This window comes from Fusarium verticillioides, assembly GCF_000149555.1.
Source record: "Fusarium verticillioides 7600 chromosome Unknown supercont3.27, whole genome shotgun sequence".
NCBI classification, from domain to species: domain Eukaryota; kingdom Fungi; phylum Ascomycota; class Sordariomycetes; order Hypocreales; family Nectriaceae; genus Fusarium; species Fusarium verticillioides.
Window position 1 is genome coordinate 42099 of NW_017387864.1, and position 19344 is coordinate 61442.

A 19344-nucleotide genomic window follows, 5' to 3' on the forward strand; every position below is an offset into this window, starting at 1 on the left:
CCTACGTCATTAAGGCAAGGGCATTCACCCACCCACCCTCCCATTCACTCACTCACTCACTCACTCGCTCACTCCATCCATCATCAGCTCCACCGCCCACCGCCTCCCATCTCCACATGCAAGAGAGAGGCCACATCCTTGTCATGCGCTAAGAGTCAAGCGCTGGGCTAGTACGTTAGGATCCCCAGTCAGTTAAGAAGTTCGTTCTGCAGACAAGAGGTACGTACCTCTTCCGCCCCCGGTCTCCACGCGACGGTGTTGCCCGCGCTGTTCTTCCCAGGATCTAATAACTAGTAGATACGGAGTACATATCCCTCCTTGAGCAACTGCAGTTCGCTTGGTTTAAACTCTGCGTGGCCCGCCCTTGCTCGACTCTTGCTCGTCTAACATAACTTTTCCGTTCAACTACTCTACTGTACTGTATTGTCGGTCGTAGCAAAACCTGAATCGATCATAACTCTGTCCCTACCTACCTACATAGGTAGGTATATCTGTCCAACCAATCCCTCGACTTCCAAGCGTTGTGCAAATACCCAAGCAACAACCCCCCTCTCCTGTTTCTCAGAGGCCACGAGCTAAAACACATACAACCTCTCTCCGTCCTCCGTATATCAATAATTACTCTCCACTCAACCTACGATAATAATGGCTGCCGACCTCATTATGCCCACTCTTGCGGGAGACCAGCACTCACGCCATTTCTTCCCCCAGCAGCAACAGCAGCAGCAGCGCCCTACGCATCAACGGAATCAGTCATATCAGATCTCGGTTGGACCTCAGATTTCACCCATCGACACCAATGAGTCCACCAGCCCCAACTCCGCCTCCTCAACTCCCACTTCTCCCAGAGCGCACCATGCACGACAGACTCGGCCCATGTATATGCCCGCAGCCCTGCGTCCAAACTTGTTCCCCTCCAAGTCCAATAAAATGCCCATTGATGATGCTGCTTCTGCCTCCAGCATCGAGCCTGATGGCGCCTTGAGACGTACCAACAGCAGCCTCATCAACCTTCCTGGCATGTCCGTCTTCACCAACAAGCTAGCACGTGTTTCGACCGGCGATAGCACTCAGAGCAGCATTGACGGCGATTTCGATCCCGACATGTTCCCCGAAGTCAAGGCTCAGCCTACTCGCAAGCACTGGAAGGTCAGTAAAGCAGAAACAAGCCGTCGCTCCATCTTCCTCGCACATCACCTACTTGCATGCGCCATTGTCTCAGATCCATTCAACGCCCCGACTCGTACAACCCCAGACCCCCTCATGTCTCACCCCATCCCAGTTGCCAGCATATTTCGTGTTGTTTCTTTGCTACAGTCAGCTAACATTATATTTCCGCAGCCCGATGCCGAATCTACTGTTTGTGATGACCCGACTTGCAAGCGGACTTTTAGCTATTTCACTCGACGTCACCACTGCCGAAAGTGCGGTCACATTTTCTGCGACTCTCATTCCACCTTTGCCGCTCCTCTCGATCATGATGCCAAGTTCAATCCTCGCGCCCCCCTTTCCCGAACCTGTCGTCACTGCTGTGAAGAGTTCAAGAGTTGGTATACACGTAATAGCAGCCGTGCTTCGAGTGCCGCCTCTTCGGATGCGCCCAACCCTACCCCCTCAACTCCCATCGGTACTGGTTTTGGAGACGCCTCCGAACTGCCTCGTGGCCCTGAACTTGCTGTCAGTGTGCCTAGGGATTGGAACTGGAGCACTTTCTGAGCAAAGTACGACAATTTTACTCGCAGTCGCCAGTATCAAACAACTGCCGACAACAAAGTTGTCATCTGGAGACGAAAATGTCCAGTACTTTTTCTTTCTTGAGGTCGAGATTGAGATCGTCCCTGCCAGCAGATGCTCCTGTTTCAGTGTCATGCTCGATTCAGACTTTGATGGAGATTCGATACACCAGCACATGGTTGCCCACCACGTTCCTTACGACACACCTGCCCAAGTTGCAGTATGAGATACCCGAAGCCGTCAGCTTCATAAAGCCACCACGGAAGCATTATAGATCGATAGAAATTCCCTGATGAGTGACTTTGATCATCGTCAAATGTCGCCAACTCGAACTCCCCCATCCATCCATCCTCCTCTCCATTATGCACTTTTTCTGCTGACCTTCATGGTTAAGCAGCGGTCCCGTCGGCCACTACTTTTGTGCCTTGTCTCTCACATCTGGTTTTATGAGTTCCCTTATTTAAAGCGAGGCGTCCTGGAAAGCAGGCTTGATATGAGCTGCTACATTGTGGTTTTCAGCCCTGGTATGATTACCTTAGCGGCCAGTCTTGAGAGAGCACATACAGAATGCTCCTCTGGTTATGCTATTTAATTCTTTGTTTTTTCGATGGGCGTTTTATGAGCTCCCATAGCCTGGTTCAAATTATAGATGGTTTTGGAATTTGCATTGCCATAGGTGGCACGGAAGGGAACTTACGATATGATGAGAATTGAGTGGTTATTTGGCCAGATTGACCTGGTTGCACCAGATCTCTATGGTTCGTTACTGCTATTAACTAGACTATAAACTACATATTCCCCCACCCATTCATGTCTCATTGCTGCGTGTGAGTTGGAGCATCACGTTGGTGGTGATGGGACGAGCTGACAGATACCGGTGATGTATACTAATTTGATACACAAATTAGCGATGCAACGTGTAATACAAGTGATCACCCCTACTCGTTATTGTAACTGCAAGAAACACATGACTGTAAAGACCCGAGCCCCCGATATTGCCTGCGAGATTCGTATTGACGAGAGAGACTGAAGTTCGGGATACGGAGACTCCAATTCGGGGTCTGGGAAAACACACGATGCGAGCTCCTCACTTATCATGAACATGTTGCCTCCGTGTCATGAATCATTCTTTCAGAGACCACATATCACTATGTCCAGCAACAGTCATACAGATGAGTGCTGCGGAACATACAAATGCCCCAACATCGAGAGACCTCAGATATATCAGTATCCGTGAGAATCACGAACATTCACTCAAAACAATACGTGGCAAAATCCCAGTTTCAAACTTTTTATTGTTGCGGCTCAGGCTCATATCAACTCGCACTTCATACCATCCCACGGGTTGCATCAGATTAGAGTAATATAACACACAAAACGCTTTCTAAATTTTGCCTAGATCAGAGAAAGAAACGGCCCAGTCACCACCCAAACGAGAGACGAGACCACAGTTCTGGTTGTTGTTATTCTTTTGTTTTCCAATTCTTCCTCCTTAAGCCTTTCGTCGTGGCTTACCATTGGCCTTCTTGGGTGTCGAGGAGCGTGAGGCCTCGTCAGAGGAGCCATTAGCCATGTTGGCACCATCGTAGATTTCCTTCTCGATGCCCTTGGCGGCATCCCAGCCAGCCTTCTCGGCAAGAGCAATGTTTGCGTTGACATCGTGAGCTCCCTTGTGAGAGGTCTTGCTGGCAGCGTTACTTCGTTTGACATAGCTGGCAATGAAGAAGCTGACGAAAAGGTAAGTCAAAGGAGCGAGGTACAACACATTGAGCCATATAGCAAAGGTCTCGCCAGTGGTCATAATACATGGCTGAGTGATGTATTGGGTCTCCGCAGTGAAGGCCTCAGCACTGACGGCCTGTGAGGCAATAGGGTCGGCACCCTCACCAGCACCCCAAATGAACTTCTTGAGGGACTCGACTGCGCCGTCGACAACGGTCTCTTGGCTGGCATCAGGAGCGGCTGTGGTACCGCCGACTGGAGCGGAGAGTTTCTGAAGTACGGTGACCGGAACCCTGTAAGAGATGAAAGAATGGGCCACAGTGTTACTTGCGCCGACAAGGAATTGTGTGATTTGCATCGAGGTAAGGGTGCGCTTGACGGGAGTAGGGACCCTGATGTTGAAGGCAGTCAGGGTGTAGTAGAAATACTGGAATATGTCAGTCAGGGTTTTTGGTTTAAAAGTTTGGGATAGGGACTTGCCATGAGGGAGTGAATGAAGGAGTTGATAAGGACAAACTGCCAGATGGGTGCAGACATGTAACGCATACCAGCCCACATGCAAAGCATGGCTCCGGCGTGGTGATATGTCTGGAGGGTAGAGCTAAGCTTGCCCTTGGCTAGAATGATGAATGTATCGAGGACCTCATAGAACTTGCTGAGATAAAAGATCCAGCCATAGTAGGCCAGCCCCTCGTTCCAAAGACGACCCCCAGCAGTTCCACTGGGCAAACCATCAACGATAGCAGCGTTCTCGACCGAAGACACAAATGAGCTTGTGGTTTCGTTATAGTAGACGGAGTTTCCGAGACCAGAGGACCCATGGAGACGACAGAAACTATCAGCCATACCAGCTAGACCCTGGGGACCAGTGGGGTTGGCAATGCTCCTCTTCATACCAGCAAGCATGCCCCAGAAGGTCCAAGCAGAGTAGACACAGAGGAAGACGTTGTGAAGAACCACGAAGGCAAAGAAAGGACGAGTCTTGCTGATGGCCCATGGCTTCTTGCCGTTGGACTTGTTGTAGATGTTGAGACTCTTAACAGTCACGGCGTACAGAATAGCGATGGTCAGGGGGACCTTGGCATCGAGAGCACCAGTAAAGATATGCTGGGGGATATTGAACGGCCGTAAGATTGATGTTGGAACCTCGATGGGCGCAATGGGGGCTGGCGCATTTGCAGGAGGGAAGCTGAAGAGGCTCGAATCTGGCGTCGAGCGCAGCAGTTGGAAGTGCTCGGCCATGACGGCGGTCTATGAGTCTTGTATGGGATTTGGTGGGTGAAAGAGTAACGCAGGAGGTTCAGCTAATCAACTGAGCCTGATACCTAGTCGATTGCTGAAAGATGGTAGTCAATCTGAGGTTGAGTCCGTACAAATGGTAAAAGCGAAGCACAGATATCGAGGTTGAAGGTTATGAGAGTAAGTAAGGTGAGGCAAGGTCAAGACAAATCTAATTTAGAGGGGTCTAGCAAGAGAAGGAGAAGAAGAAGAGACCACTGCAAAAGGTAGGAGTAGGAGGTAAGAGGCTGGAGCCCTCTTCTTAAAGGTGCCTGAATGTGAAGAAGGAGAAGACGTTGGCTTTAACTTCTCTTTTTTTCCCTCCCCTTCAAGTCCACCCCGGAAGGAGGGGGCCCTCGGGTCTTGACTTGTACGTCAAGGTAAGGTTGGTACCTTGGGTAGGTGCGGCCTTCCTAGAATGGCCGGGGATTGGACCCATTGAGACCGTGCCTTTGTTCTAGAGGCAAAAGGCAGGTATGTACATATGATGATAGGGTTCTTGTTACCAAAATACGGAACATGAAAATGGCACCTGTTTACCAAGTGTGGTACCCGTTGCCGCCTCCGGGGCGGGAGGACCTAAATGGACTGCCTCATACGCTTGTATTAACCTATCAATGCGAGGTTTCACTTGGCATCCATGTGCATTTGAATCACGGGCTCTTGTGCTCGGTGTATGTACGTAGGTACAAGCGCACTTTTGGTATCGAGGGCCTCAATTACTAAGTAAGTGAGTGAGCTAACTAAGGTACTTACCTTATTGAGTGTTGTTTTATATCCATAAAATGGAATTGGTCATCATGAAAACCTTTTATACCGCGATTGCGAATTACAAACATCCATTGCCATATATCAAGTGTAGCGTTTTCATCTTGAGATGCATCCCATATGTTTTCATGTACGTGACGACCGTATTTGTCGTGGAAATTGATCATCATGATTGCGACCTGTGGGCTTTGACGTTGAAGGATATCATGGATGAATGTGGCAATGTGGAGCCAAAGCCGAGGCAGATGCGTCGCAACTGAGCCCTGGAATAACTTTCTACCTACCCCTACCATGCCTTTCCAAGTACTAGGTAGCATCTTCAAACAGTGCAATAACAATGATGCCAATAACAATAATAACGATAATGATATTAGGGGCTCACGATTAGGGACTGCAAAGTTCCGCCGGCCATTATCCTCCTAACAACTGAACTGCCTATTTCTGATGCTCTCGTCTAAGAGACAAGGGTCACCGTGGATCTCTGGTCGACGTCGACACTTGATCCGGTCAATTATTGTGTATTGGGACGGGGGGTTCTGGACTAGAGTACCATGGATCAGGGAGAAATCTTTGACGGAAGCAGATTTACAGATCAGTACATCCAAATGTTAGCCTCTGGGTACAGATCATGCGCGAAACCCATCTGATATCATGTATTTGAGCACGTGGGGAATTGCTCTAAATCTGTAAACAGGGTGCGGCTGCTGTCCATCTTGGAGGCTGATTTTTGTTGGGGATACGCTAATGCAATGACCATGTGGGACCCGTTTAAGTCAAACTAACTACTGAGTGAGTACCTAGGCTGCTAGGTAATCTTTTTTTTTTTCCTTCTATTGAGTGAAGCTATCAAATGCTGTCGTGTAAGTGGCTTTTTTGCTTTGTGCTGTCGTGTGACTGTCTTGAAAAATATCTATTCCATGGAAGCTCAGCTATTACAGTGTCGCTTTGGCTGAGAACCGAGTGAGAATTTGGCCACTAATTGATTGTTGGTGCCGTTTCTGAGCTCTTGAGCCTCTTGTACATATCTCATAGGTGGTGCTATGATTGATATATCTCCTTGCCGTCATAAAAGATCACTTACCTGTTTTGAATGCTACCACGAGAGGAATACACAGTCACGTCAAACCTACAGGGGCTGCAGAAAGGAAAATATCGTCTTTTCATGTTCTCTCCACCGCCGTCGTCCCGCGGCTGTCCGAAAACCAAACCCCAGAATCCTCAACAAATCTACAATATCCATACGTATCGAAGCTCCTTGTTTCTACGCCATCCATTCGCCTCTTAGCCCGCGCATCTTTACCCTCTTCCCGGTCCCTCCTCCGCTGTTCGACGTCTGCTGTCTCTCGTCAGAGGGTACTCCGTATCAGCCCCAGTCATCTTGTTCTTTCTCGCACTCAGCCCCTCTCTGTTTTGTACATGGTAGAAACTCCCCTTCATCCCGCTGCCCGGCCGCCGTCCCCCCGGCACGGAGTTTGACATTGACAAGCCCCCGATACCTGGCAGTTAGATTCTTCAAGTTCCCCGCTATACAAAGTAAGCAGCACATTGGTTCCCCAGGGTTCTTCCATTATCTCTATCCTTTTCCCCCTCTTCATGCAAACAAGCTCATCTTGTCAGCCCCAGCCGGATTGTCTCGGTAATTGTGGTTTCACCCCCCGTCACTCACTCCGCCGGGGTGGAGATCGCCCCGGCTCCATCGGACTTGGGAGTCTCCTGATGTGCCCAATACCGATTTCCTTCGTCCGTACGCAGTACTCCCCCCACTCAGTAGCATTCATGTCAGGTACGCATGGCCCCCCTGGATGCAGCTGACCATCCACATGTGGTACTACGGCCCCCGATAGCCATGCAACCAACACTAAGGCACCTCATATTACCCCCCATTCTTGTAAAACGTGGTAAATTCGTATCTGTCTGAACCCCCCAACCGTTCCCATAATCATGCAATGCCGTCCTTGTTCGCGTATTCAAAAGTCAGTCTTGGCAATCTCCCCTTTAGTGTACATTCAAGCACCTCATACACGAGTGATCCAGCTTAGAACCACTCTCCGCTTAGCCAGCGGTTGAAGAAATCAGAGGAAGCCTCGGGCTGGTCCATGGGCACCATGTGGCCAGCACCATAGATCTGCATGAAGGTGAAGTTACCGCTAGACTTGACCTTGCCGTACTCCTTGCCGTCATGCTCTAGGTTCTTGATCTTGGCGTGGCTGAAATCTTTCTGGCCAGACCACTGGAGCTTGTCGGTCCATGCCTGGTTACCCAACCAGTTGCAGATAAAGTCGGCATCGCCAGCATAGATGAGAACGGGGATCTTGTCAAGAACGTTGGGGACGAGCTGGTGGTAAGGCTGCATCCAGTCTCCAGCAAAGAGGAAGTTTCGGTTGATGTCCATGTTGCAGCTGTCGTAGCTGCTGACCTCAACACCAAGAGCCTCCTTGACCTCTTCGCGGTTCAGGTAGTCGGCAATGTAACCTAGGCCAGGATAGCAGAGGTTGGAGCTGTCCTCACACTTGCCTCGAATGTCGTAGACATTCTGGCCGGTGCGCTGGTAGGGGCCCATCATGGCGTTGTTGCAGTAGATGCTGGCGGGGACACAAGACCAGGCACTGCCGGACTCGTAGCACCCCTTGATTAGAGACTGGCAGCGGGGCAGAGCGTTATCCATGGACTGACACTCGCTGTCACTAAGGACAGAAGGATAGCCACCCTCACCGCAGGTCATGGGGTGATAGTAGGCATACCTGGGCGTACCCCATCAGTAAGGCCATTGCCAATGAGGACGCTCTTGAAGCCGATGTTGCGGTCATCGTGAGAGACAATCTCGTTGGCGACAACAGGGATGTAGTGGCCTGCATATGACTCGCCAGCAATGTGGAAGTCCTGCTTGGCATACTCGGGGAACTGGTGGAAGAACAGGGTGAGGAGAGCATAGATGTCCTTGCCGGCAGCAACAGTGTTGCTGACGGAACCACCACTGTAGGAGTAGCCTACATTGACGGGCTGGTCAAGGAAGATGACGGAAGCATTGTTGTTCCAGGACTCGGGGTTGTTGACGAGCTCGATCTTCTTGTTGATGGAAGCAGGTCCAAGCTCAAGGAAGAGACCAGTCAATGAAGAGCAGCCAGGGCCACCGTTAAGCCAGAGGACGACAGGGTCGTTCTTGGGGTCGTTACGGGACTCGAAGAACCCTCCGAGGTGTTAGTTCAGATATAAATTTGGCGCGAGTCGGGACGACAACTTACAGTAGAAGAGATGCTTGTCCTCCTCCTCATTGTCGAGATAACCACTGTACTGCTTGACCTTGTCAACACCGAGCTTTGAAGGGTCGACCTTCTTGGCGCGGAGGTTGAAGTTGTCGAGCTTTCCGCCAACCTCGCGATGCTTCTCGCCATTCTTCTCGACCCAAAGGGACTGGACGTCAGCACCCTTGACGATGTGATCCCAGTGGGCATCGGGTCGACGGTTGGCTTTCTTAGGCTGGATAAGGACCTGCTTCTTGAAAGCCTCGACAGCGTCGGGAGCAAGAAGCGTGACTTCGTCCCAGACAGCCTTGGCCTCTGATGAGATCTCGCCAAAGAACTTCTCGAGTGGCTTAGTCCAGGCGTTGACGTCGATATCGACGAGAGGCTTGGAGTCGCCGCCGAGTATCTGCTGCTCTTGCAGGCCGATGGCCGAAGAGGCAGCGCCCAGCACGAGCGCGGAGGTTGACAAACGCATTGTCTGCTGTTTGAACAGGCTTCAGTGACTGCTTTTGTTGAAGATGGCGATAGCGAGACTACAGAATACGGAGCAGTTGTTGGACAAGAAAAGTGATGTTGTTGATGGAAGAGAGAGAAGTAAACGCGCAAGCCAGGCAAGCGACGTAATATGGCTGGGGAAGCTCCCCAGACCGTCTGAGACCTCCATCAGATGGGACGCCTAGCAACGCAGCTGACCACTCAACACGCCCCGCGAAGCGGCTAGCTTCCTAGCGGCAGGGGCGATTCAGGCAGTTGCCGGGGGGCTCTACTATCAGATAGCCACTGTAGCTACTTATGTAACTGTTAGTACAGCATTGCGTGTCACCTACACGCAAGGTACCAAAGGACCAAGCTAGGCTAGGAAGGCAGCTTGTGCCAACAACTCAAATATCCACTTTATTATGCTCGATAACGTGACTCGACGACGCTTATCTCACCTTGATGAGTCGTTGATAAAAGGTGCTCGGCTCGGCATTTAACTTAACTCTCCGTCTGAAGGCTGTCTCGTGATGATGAATAAATAAGTGCTCTTGTCGATGCAGAGGACTACCAAGTGGCCAATGTTCTCTAACTTGAGCCGTATCTCCGCCCTCAACTCACTCCATGAGTCCAGGAATCATTTAGTTAGGTGTGGCCCGGGTGTAAAGCCGGTGCCGGTTCAGTGACGTAGACGATACAGGGCCCGTTTGCTATGTTACCGTTCACGTCTGAACTGATAATGCACGCACTAAAACATGGTCAGAGGTTGATTACGATTCGGTTCAAGTGTGTCTCATTTATGGCTGAAAGTTTGCCAGAATCGGAGAGCATCCATTCTCATCAGGCAGCTAACTTGCTCAAATGACTGTAGAACACAAAGGAGACTAGCTTTCATTTTAGTCATACACTTAGGTTGCTCTAACAGTAATAACCGCCCGTTCTACCACAACCTATTACCTCAGGCGACCACAATCGGCCTACCAACATGGATCCAGCAACGCAAGGCATGAAACATGGATGAGGCGGCAAGTTGTAAATGATACCTGATGAGACGGGTTATCATGAGCCAAGGATTAGGTTCCTAGCTTCATTACCCTTTGCATGGTAGCATGGTCTAGCATTCTATCAATAATCCTTGTTAAGTGGTAGTTCAAGTTCCTCCCTATCCTATGTTGCAATTGTATAGAAGAGGCATATTTCTCCTGTTACACAGCTGAAAGACAACGGCTTTATCGATGTCTATATAACTTACCTAGGTGGTTTCTCCTTTTTACTAGTTTCCCAAGGTTTTGTTTGGGCTAAAACAAGCTTGAGCTCGAGCGCATGCATCTAAAGTATGTGCTCAGGTATAACCCTTACATGAGCTCCCGCATCTTTAGACTTAAGCCAATGCATAAACATTACTTGGCTGGGTGTTACTTAACTTTCCTGGAGGAGCATCCTGTTCACTAGAGATCATTCACACATCGTTCTTTATCAGAGAAAAGCACACACACGCCCCCATCCATAGGTAGGTTCCCACAAGCTTGATTTCTAAACCCCATGGTCTTTACTGAGTACCTAGGTAAGTATTAACTTTAGAGCGGCGGCCTAGTCAAAACGATCGATATTTCGCAGGTCGTTCAGCAGACGAACATGTATTGTATATTGGAGTTCGTCTCTAGGAACACGCACAAATGAGTTGTATCTGTTCAGATGCTGTTTCAGGATCAAGGTAGTTAGCATATTGACTCAAAAGCATTCATCATGTACAGAAACCGTAGCCAAGCAGGATGCTAATAGCTTACCACACGACCCAGTCTCCAAATAGCAACATAAGCAGTTACTATTAGACCTTGTCCACCGAATGAAGAGTCATACCGATGGCCAAGACATGTCATATCATACGAGGCTAGGCGTATGTTATTCTCAAGCTCGGCGACATGAATGTAGCCAGTGGCTAAGATAACGGAGAAATGTCAGATGAGGGCACTCGGGGATATGCCATGTCCATAGTAAATATTGTGAGTCTCACAACATCTAAGTCATGTTGATTCTGGTTATCAGCCAGTTTAGCCCATCCGCATTATTCCAACAACTACTTCTTACGTACAAGAACAGGGGACCATTCACGCATGGCATCGAAGCTCAGTATATGCCTTATTATTTAGAAAAGGGGGGATGGGTCATGATAAGTGGTTAAATTTATAAAATAAATGGTTACAGAGGTTTGGTACAGAAGTAGGTGCCTGCTAAGGCAAGGTATCGTAATGACGAAGGCCTCCATACCACTCACCATCTTCTTTATTGGTGCGGGGCATTACGCATTAGTTAGGAAATCCAAACCTGACTGTTGGCGGGGTCCAGAAAAAAGTTCTGGTACACAAGGTGAAAGTGCCTACCTACTACCAACTGTCTTTATTAACTACCTACCTACCCGACCTTGTTTCCACCCAAGTCTCAGCAACTCAACGCAGCCTCCCCTGTTTCCCTTCTCTAATTTATTTCATCTCATCAAACAAACCGCCGATCATGTCTCGCCAGATCCAACAACCATCCAACCAAATCAAGCTCACAAACGTCTCCCTCGTACGCCTCAAGAAGGGAAAGAAGCGCTTTGAGCTCGCCTGCTACAAGAACAAGGTCCTCGAGTGGCGATCCGGGATTGAGACAGATCTCGATAATGTCCTCCAGATCCCAAATGTCTTCCTCAACGTGTCCAAGGGGCAAACAGCGCCTCGTGAGGATCTCGACAAGGCCTTTGGCAAGGGCAAGTCTACTGACGACATCATCCTTGAGATTTTGAAAAAGGGCGAGATGCAAGTCGGCGAGAAAGAGCGCGCGGCGCAGACAGAGCGGGTGCACAACGAAGTTGTCAGCATAGTCGCTAGCAAACTGGTCGATCCAAGAACCAAGCGCGTCTACACTTCTGGCATGATCGAGAAGGCTCTCGACATGCTCAGCTCACAGGCTCACACCGCGACACCAGATAAGAGCGCTGCTGGAAGTGTTACTGGAACACCTGCGACTGGAGAAGCGGGCGAAGCTAAGCCCAGGGCTCAGCACAACTGGACGGGGGTAAGCACGACCAAGAGCGCAAAGAGCCAGGCCCTTGAAGCTATGAAAGCCCTCATCGCTCATCAGCCCATTCCAGTGGCGAGGGCACGCATGAGACTTCGTATCGCCTGTACCACCAACGTCCTCAAGCAAGCCGTGAAAGGAGCCAAGGGAGGCAACAAGGAAGAAGACGGCGAGCAAAAGGCTGTGGGGACAGTCAAGGATAAGATCCTCAGTTACGTTGAGCAAGTCGAGAGTCAAGATGTCGTTGGTTCGGAATGGGAAGTGGTAGGCTTTGTAGAACCTGGAGCCTTTAAGCCCCTATCCGACTTTATTGGCAATGAGACCAAGGGGCAGGGAAGAGTTGAGGTTTTGGATATGGCTGTCACGCACGAGGATTGAGTGAAAGGCACATTTAAGCAGTCAAAAGAAAAACCATGATACCCTTGCCTAGAATCATACAGTATCTTTTCCCTTCCGTAGGAAAGCCACATTGCCCCCGGCTCACCCTGTCGTTGACTTCGTAGAACCATAAACTTCACGTGTTTGCAGCATGGACGGTTCCTGCTCCCTCAAAGAACATCTTTACTTGAATACTTTTGATTCGTGACTCTGATCTAGAGTACAGCCCTTGCTTTGGCTACATGTTGCCAGAAAGCAAACCTCTCAAAATGCTCAGAAAGATGGAGAAACCAGTCGTCACGCCTGTCCACCCATAACCAACACCCATAAAAAGCTTAACCACCCTTCTTCTTGGAGACACCGACGGTCCTGCCACGGCGACCAGTGGTCTTGGTGTGCTGACCGCGGACACGGAGACCCCAGTAGTGTCGGAGACCACGGTGGGCGCGGATCTTCTTGAGGCGCTCGAGATCCTCACGGAGCTTTGAGTCGACACCGTTGGCAAGAATGTGGGAGTCCTTGCCATCGACGATATCGCGCTGTCGGTTGATGAACCACGTGGGGATCTTGTACTGGGTGGGGTTTTGGAGGATGGTGACGATTCGCTCGAGCTCTTCAGAGGTGAGCTCACCAGCGCTATAGATTATTGTCAGTATATTTTGTGCATCTCGTAGGTATCAAAGTTCGCGTACCGCTTGTTCAGGTCCACGTCGGCCTTCTTGCAAACCAAGTTGGAGTATCGGCGACCGACACCCTTGATCTTGGTCAAGGCGTACATAACCTTTTGCTTTCCGTCAACATTGGTGTTGAGAAGACGGAGAATCTGTCAATCGTTAATATCTGCTTCTTTCGGGTTTCATGTCTCATCATCGATTTCGATGCACACAACGCTCAACAGGATGGCACGAGCGCATTCGAGCGCAACGGTGTCGAATTCGATATCGATGAAGCGATGCTGGAGAGGGTGACTTACGAACTGGAAGTTCGACTTCTCTCCCGAGACGAGCGACATGATGGGCAACTTCTACCGGGCAGTTGCCGTATGCTCGTTGAATTCGATGATCGGGTGTAGAAGATAGAAGACTGAGTTGCCCTCGCTTAAGAAAAAAGGCTGTGGGTGGGTACTAGGGCAAAATACGACTATCAGCCAGGTCACGTGAACCATCTGACTCGGAGCTTGGGTCTCAGTCTCCCTGACTCATCCAATTTTGAACTAAAAGTTTTGTTACTGCCAGATAATACGGCTTTCTTTAATTCAGGTTCAACGCTCAGAACCACCACGAATGAGTGTACTTTGTGAAGCGCCTCGAGAGTCCGCGTATGGCTCCAATATGAATGGCTTCAATCATCAGACCAGGTAGGACTTTGATCATCACATGCTGTCAGCTTGTGCAGCCCAAGATTCGTATAGAGTGAGTACTTTGCCCGTCTTTTTCCATCGCTCGGTCAGCTCAGCTCGCCAGCTGATCTTGAGCCGGATACCTCACCTCGGTGCTGGTACAAGACAAGACCAATATCGCAACGTTTTTTGAGTACGGAGTCTTTAGTGTTTTCACCAAATGGAGTCTTCCGTAATTTGACAGTTGTTACATTCCCTAGATTAGTAATTAATCTATCTATCTATTCCCGTTCATTTGTGTACCAGCACGCATCCTTCTATGCTTAGCCTGTCAAATCAATCTGTCCATGAGGACAAGCATTAGTATGTCTATTCCTTACGCCTTGCTCCAAACTCGGACCATGTTGTTTTCCTGTTCTGCACATGTAGTTGGGTGTCATCGTTCTCGCAAATTCTCAGCTTCCGTGACTCCTTTCTGACCACCTAGAACTCGTCAAGCGGGTCGTAACCCTAACTGGCATCAGCATTAAACGGGTTCTCTCGGTCAGGAAAACCAAACCTTTTCTCTCTTGAGTTGATGAGCAAGCATTTCTGAGAGATTCGCTCTATCAGTCTCAGCGGTGAGGTTGGTGCTCCTTGTTTGGAGGTGGGTGACTGACACCTCCTTGAGGCCCCGAATGGTCAAAATCTCGTCCAATCCCAGAATGTCGGTGACTCTGACATGGCGATAGGATAGCGGGAAGAATTGCTTCATTAGATCGGCTCGTGGACTGAGGTTGGCAAGCGTGGATTTTGAGATGCTGATGGTCAAACCCTCGAGCTTATCACATTCTGCAAGCTTTTTGAAGGTTTTTGCCGACTTGGGTCCGCACCAGTGAACCTTGATGTCGCGGACATTCTGCACAAGCAGGGGATTACTGTCGAGATGATAGAGAAGTTCGCAGCAGCAGCGGAAACGGACAGCCTTCTTCCGAAAGAAGATGCGAAAGAATTCGTGGTTGAGTGCTGGACCCAAGATAGATGGCAAAGTTTTCATCTGAGGAGTGTGGAAAGACCCGAATTCACGTTCCAGCTGCGGACAGTTGCAGCTCACTTTTCGTGAACTGGGTTTGATACCCTTCGATTTGAAGACGGTATCAACCATCAAGTCGACAATATACTCTCGGATCTCTGCAGGTAGTCTCATGAAAGGAAAGCCCTCGATGGGTGGTGGTCGGTCTAGGTCAGGGAGTCAGTCGCTGCTTTCTTGGGAACGGTCGGCCAGATGCTAGGGGATTACTTACCGGCAATTTCAAGGATCTCGGTGCACATCTCAATGATGTCGACACAGGTCTTGGACTCTTGGGGGTCCTTATTGATCATGCGCGCGCACTTGGCGATTGTTGCAGCAACTGATTCTCTGCGGCGAGGACTCAGCCGGACCATGCTTCCCAGCTCTCTGGCGTCGATAACACCGGCGTGAAAGCTTTCCAAACCCTGAAGGAGGACTTGAATGTTCTTGGTCAAGCCATACCGCGTATGTACGGCCTTGGACTTGAGGGTATACCAAGACTTGCTCGACATGGCGACGACAGTAAAGAAACGCGAATTACCTGAAAGCGACGACGGTTGTTTTTGATGTTGGTGTGAGATAGAATGTCAGGGAAAGATGATGGCGTTGAGAAGATCATGCAGCAAGCGAAGAGAAACTGTTCGAGTGAAGGAACCCGCCTGCCAGGGCACCCTATTGATTCAGTAACTCTGGCAATGCCTAAGGTACTAAGCTAGTAGGTAATTCAATGTTGGGACGGAAATCCATGGATGAGGTCAATCACAGTCGAGGTACATTGTGGTCTTTGCAGCAGGAGCCTGCGCGCAGTGTCAAAATCTGCCTTTCCGCGCGCGCATGCATACCATAGTACTTACCTCACATTAAGCTACCTAAGGTAACCTACTGCCTTTGAGGTGCTGCCTTGACATGGAACAGGCAGGAAAGTTGCCCAAGTCAATGGCAGGTTCCAACTTTGGTGGAACCTCAATTGAAAGAGACCATATCAGACGCGAAAGCAGAGGTGTCTAGTAAATTACCTTAGTACCTACCTAGCTGTTCGAGCTTGGTGAGATCCAATGCCAATAACGCAGCGCAAACAAGCGGCAGTTACATTGGCGGGTAGGCGCAGATACATTAATGATGATAACGACCATGATTTGGAGCTGGAGTTGCAGTATATTGGTGCACCGACAGTATGTATATATATATTCATGGTTTGCTCTGTGTTACATCGAATTTCCGTTGTCAAGTTACGCATCAACTCTTTTGTATCTAGATGAGTGCTTGGCATATGTCTACCTAGCGTGTAAGCGAGTTCCATTCTTTGTTATATGGTTGTTCTGGTGCCTGGTTGTTGACCTATGGGATCTCGATGTCAGTGAACTGACAGAAACATCCTGTGTTACAACAAAAGGAGCTGCTCTTTGTTCGGGCTGGAATAAAGCTTATTTGGCCACGGATAACGCATAGGTCGTATTGAAAGCAGCGCAATTGTGACATAAACACTCTTCCTAATAAGACCATTCAACACAAAAATACCACAATCGATGTTGTATTAGTCGTTATACATTGACTTAAGATACCTTACCAATGGATCTGATTGTTGTGCCAACTCAGGGATTTCTGGCCGACCATGACTTGTTAAAAGCTGCCGTTGAAGTTTAACCTCAAATGGCACAAGTACCTAGGAGAAGATGTTTGATTGTAAAACAAGTAGACTTTTATTGGTCTATTCAATCCAACGCCTCTTGGTCTATTTGCCCCAGTGCACGACCAAAATGATATGCAAAACTCCTCAAGACAGTCGCTAAATTCAATATGCTATATTCCAAACCACACATGTCGTGGCGTTTCAAATCATTTCATGCGGTTTTCCTTCGATGCCCGAAACACCGTCGTCAGGAGAAGACGGTGAGAAAGACAGCCAATGCGCACTGCTTTTGTTTTGGTGTCTTTTGTTGTTATGCTCTAATGCAATGATTAAAAGTAAGTTTCGAGGTGGTGTTGCTCAGATCGTCAGCTGTTATTCCTGTTTGGGTGGGAACAGGGGCTGATCTTTGAGATGGTTGCATCACCCCAATCGGTGATATGGTCGTGAACAGAGACGGCTTCCAGAGTCGTGCCACGATGGCGGATACATAAAATGCAACGCTCCAGGAGGATCTTCCAAGGGAGGTACCTAATTTGGTGTGCCTCAGTGACTTTGCGGGCTCTCAGTGGCAGGCGTTGAAACTGGTGTTCTAGAACTCTTCCAAGATTCGCCGCTATCGACAATCGGCGAGCCCGCATGGCCGTCCATCCATTATCACTGACCTTGCCATTTCAGGAAACGGCCTACGATGATTTGACGGAGGAAGACGAGGAAGATGTCTGATCATCGCTTTCGCTGTCGCCTTCCAGTGAGAAGTCAACAACACTGGGGGCTCTGGTGCAGCAAGGGCTGATGCCAATGAAATTGTCCTCCTCAATTTGTTCAGGACAAGAGGCGCCAAATGTAAAGTCGAAGTGAGAGAGCATCTCCTGGTGCTGGAGATTCTGTGCGGTCATTGGCTTCTCGCTAGGGTGGGTGATCTTCTTTCCCTTCTTGTTCTTGGTCTTGCGCTCCTTGGTGGCATCCTTGTCCTTAGACCCCCACGTCCAGGTACGGGACAGCTTGTTGACGAGTGATGATTTTGATGATGAGTCTGACTTGTCACTGTTCTGACTGGACTTTGTCATGGTGGCTGTGATCTTTCCGGGAGTGTTGGCGTCGACGATATTTGTGCTTGAAGCGTCGGAGCGCACAGCGCGGCGGAAGTGCTCTCGGATGGCCATTGTGGATAGTATGTTGTGGTTGGCTGTAAAACAGGGTTTCTCGTGTTTATAGAGAAAGATGTAAGCTCGATGATAAGTGTATATTGTTGAGTTGTTATGATCGAGGCAATGAGCTTGGGATTGGCAGGATCCTCAACTTTGGAAGTGTTAGAGATGGTATGGGCGATCGTTTATCATAAATGGATAGAACGAGACAAGTGCAGCAGCCTGGACATTTAAAAGGGAATCCCTGGAGACTGGAGATAGAAAAACCCCTCAAAGACTCCGGTCGTTTCGGCCTGTATCCATCCAATGCGTCCTACTGTCCGGCGGCGCCTTGAAAAACCTGGGCTTGGTTGTGGAGGTGGAACCGCCTTGGGGCCCCTGGTCCCCGGGTACAAGTGGTACATTGGGGCGTTCTTTGGATTGCCTCTGGGTCTGGTAGCCCCTGGAAATGAAGACACCGCACTGTGATTAGCTGAAGAGGTTGTCGGGGGCGGAGAATAGCGGAGGATTCGGCGGCTTATACGGGGTCAGACCCTCAATGAGGTCAGTGTTGGCCAGAACAACTGTATGGAGAAACCCTGTAATGTAGGGCCGGGGAGTTGGAAAGAGTACATTTGCTGCCTCGCAACCCTCTCGCGGTTGACCATGCCGTGGTGGATGGATCGGAAGTAACAGTTTTTAGCAACATTGCAGATCCCGGATTTGCAGACACATGTTGAGGCTACACCACGTACGCCACGGTTGGTAGGTAGGTAGGTAAACTATCAGCCTCAAAGGGGCAGGCCGCAGGAGGGCGAAAGGTTGTTTCCTGCCTGTTGGCTTTTAGCCGGTGATCATTTCTATGATCGCTCTGACAGTGACAAGGGTGCTCAAGTTAGATTACGATTGCAGGCACCAGAGTTTCGTGCATGTCGACTGGCCCAGGCTTGGCTGACATAAAATGGATCCAATAGCGAGCCTTGTTTCGTTCATTTCACCAGGGTATACATACCAGTAATAACCATACATAGCCAAATGTGTCCGGTAGTCGACGTGGAAGTCAGCGGAAACATGGCGTTTAGGAGTTAGGTGAATGATGAGGCGCCTCGTGTATCAGCCGTTAATAATACCTGTCTCATACCGTCGGTGCCTCTAAAAACAAACTTTTCATCTGAATATCGATTCCCGCAGCACAGCAACGGGCCTCATGCATGGTGTAACATTGGCCGTTTTCGACACCACCAGCACCTCATTTAGACTCCAACTTGAATCTAAAAACACGGGGTCGGCGACAAAGTCGAGCCGTGGAGGCCCCCCCGCACGATGTCATCCACTTTATGCCCACTCGCCCACTAGCATTGTTGGGGGTTCTTGGGGTTCAGACGGGTCATGAACAGACCGACAAGCTAGACTCTGCGTGGCAAGTCATTAGGCAGCGTCGTTGTGTGAAGGTAACGCCGAGCTGAGTCCGTTGAACTCCGTTATGAGCTGCTAAAAGTGCTGGGTTCAGGTTTCTGAGATCAAGGCCACGGCTCGAC

General features: G+C 49.6%; 7 protein-coding genes across 9 annotated transcripts; 2 read left to right on the top strand and 5 right to left on the bottom strand.

Moving 5' to 3' along the window:
• The first annotated feature begins 29 nt into the window (after positions 1-29).
• On the top strand, positions 30-2675 carry FVEG_14043 (hypothetical protein). Its single transcript, XM_018903374.1, has 3 exons — positions 30-219; positions 298-1149; positions 1342-2675. The coding sequence occupies exons 2-3, from the start codon at positions 646-648 to the stop codon at positions 1714-1716; spliced, it is 879 nt and encodes a 292-aa protein (XP_018762114.1). The 5' UTR covers positions 30-219; positions 298-645; the 3' UTR covers positions 1717-2675.
• Positions 2676-3009: 334 nt separating this feature from the next.
• Positions 3010-5320, bottom strand: FVEG_14044 (hypothetical protein). The gene is made up of 2 exons (XM_018903375.1): positions 3937-5320; positions 3010-3883 (listed from the first exon to the last, which is right to left on the bottom strand). Exons 1-2 carry the CDS (start codon positions 4696-4698, stop codon positions 3227-3229), a joined length of 1419 nt encoding a protein of 472 aa, XP_018762115.1. The 5' UTR covers positions 4699-5320; the 3' UTR covers positions 3010-3226.
• Positions 5321-7537: 2217 nt separating this feature from the next.
• Positions 7538-9219, bottom strand: FVEG_14045 (hypothetical protein; the record flags this gene model as incomplete). Its single annotated transcript, XM_018903376.1, has 3 exons — positions 7538-8170; positions 8254-8690; positions 8745-9219. The coding sequence occupies 3 exons, from the start codon at positions 9217-9219 to the stop codon at positions 7538-7540; spliced, it is 1545 nt and encodes a 514-aa protein (XP_018762116.1).
• Positions 9220-9747: 528 nt separating this feature from the next.
• On the top strand, positions 9748-12832 carry FVEG_14046 (hypothetical protein). 2 transcript variants are annotated; one of them, XM_018903378.1, is made up of 3 exons: positions 9748-11118; positions 11175-11224; positions 11322-12832. In XM_018903378.1, the coding sequence occupies exon 3, from the start codon at positions 11733-11735 to the stop codon at positions 12657-12659; it is 927 nt and encodes a 308-aa protein (XP_018762118.1). In that variant the 5' UTR covers positions 9748-11118; positions 11175-11224; positions 11322-11732; the 3' UTR covers positions 12660-12832. The 2 variants fall into 2 exon arrangements, with proteins under 2 accessions (XP_018762118.1, XP_018762117.1); XM_018903377.1 differs by having other exon boundaries at positions 9748-12832.
• Positions 11492-13850, bottom strand: FVEG_14047 (40S ribosomal protein S18). The gene is made up of 3 exons (XM_018903379.1): positions 13633-13850; positions 13352-13482; positions 11492-13295 (listed from the first exon to the last, which is right to left on the bottom strand). Exons 1-3 carry the CDS (start codon positions 13669-13671, stop codon positions 12995-12997), a joined length of 471 nt encoding a protein of 156 aa, XP_018762119.1. The 5' UTR covers positions 13672-13850; the 3' UTR covers positions 11492-12994.
• A 369-nt stretch (positions 13851-14219) lies between these two features.
• Positions 14220-15561, bottom strand: FVEG_14048 (hypothetical protein; the record flags this gene model as incomplete). The annotated part of the gene is made up of 3 exons (XM_018903380.1): positions 14220-14508; positions 14558-15216; positions 15282-15561. 3 exons carry the CDS (start codon positions 15559-15561, stop codon positions 14482-14484), a joined length of 966 nt encoding a protein of 321 aa, XP_018762120.1. The 3' UTR covers positions 14220-14481.
• A 646-nt stretch (positions 15562-16207) lies between these two features.
• FVEG_14049 (hypothetical protein) lies at positions 16208-19247 on the bottom strand. Of its 2 annotated transcripts, none has more exons than XM_018903381.1 (2): positions 16617-19247; positions 16208-16539 (listed from the first exon to the last, which is right to left on the bottom strand). In XM_018903381.1, the coding sequence occupies exon 1, from the start codon at positions 17840-17842 to the stop codon at positions 17363-17365; it is 480 nt and encodes a 159-aa protein (XP_018762121.1). In that variant the 5' UTR covers positions 17843-19247; the 3' UTR covers positions 16208-16539; positions 16617-17362. The 2 variants fall into 2 exon arrangements, with proteins under 2 accessions (XP_018762121.1, XP_018762122.1); XM_018903382.1 differs by lacking the exon at positions 16208-16539 and having other exon boundaries at positions 16565-18639; positions 18819-19247.
• Between the last annotated feature and the right edge of the window lie 97 nt (positions 19248-19344).

What these genes read in the sequence shown, in the direction of transcription:
- FVEG_14043 (XM_018903374.1), top strand. Translation starts at nt 646, where the DNA reads ATGGCTGCCGACCTCATTATGCCCACTCTTGCGGGAGACCAGCACTCA. An exon ending in CTACTCGCAAGCACTGGAAG is followed by an intron (nt 1,150 to 1,341) that starts GTCAGTAAAGCA and finishes ATATTTCCGCAG; the next exon opens with CCCGATGCCGAATCTACTGT.
- FVEG_14046 (XM_018903377.1), top strand. Translation starts at nt 11,733, where the DNA reads ATGTCTCGCCAGATCCAACAACCATCCAACCAAATCAAGCTCACAAAC.
- FVEG_14044 (XM_018903375.1), bottom strand. Translation starts at nt 4,698, where the DNA reads ATGGCCGAGCACTTCCAACTGCTGCGCTCGACGCCAGATTCGAGCCTC. An exon ending in CCTTCATTCACTCCCTCATG is followed by an intron (nt 3,884 to 3,936) that starts GCAAGTCCCTAT and finishes GACATATTCCAG; the next exon opens with TATTTCTACTACACCCTGAC.
- FVEG_14047 (XM_018903379.1), bottom strand. Translation starts at nt 13,671, where the DNA reads ATGTCGCTCGTCTCGGGAGAGAAGTCGAACTTCCAGTTC. An exon ending in AGAAGTCGAACTTCCAGTTC is followed by an intron (nt 13,483 to 13,632) that starts GTAAGTCACCCT and finishes AACGATTGACAG; the next exon opens with ATTCTCCGTCTTCTCAACAC. An exon ending in GACGTGGACCTGAACAAGCG is followed by an intron (nt 13,296 to 13,351) that starts GTACGCGAACTT and finishes AATAATCTATAG; the next exon opens with CGCTGGTGAGCTCACCTCTG.
- FVEG_14049 (XM_018903381.1), bottom strand. Translation starts at nt 17,842, where the DNA reads ATGGCCATCCGAGAGCACTTCCGCCGCGCTGTGCGCTCCGACGCTTCA.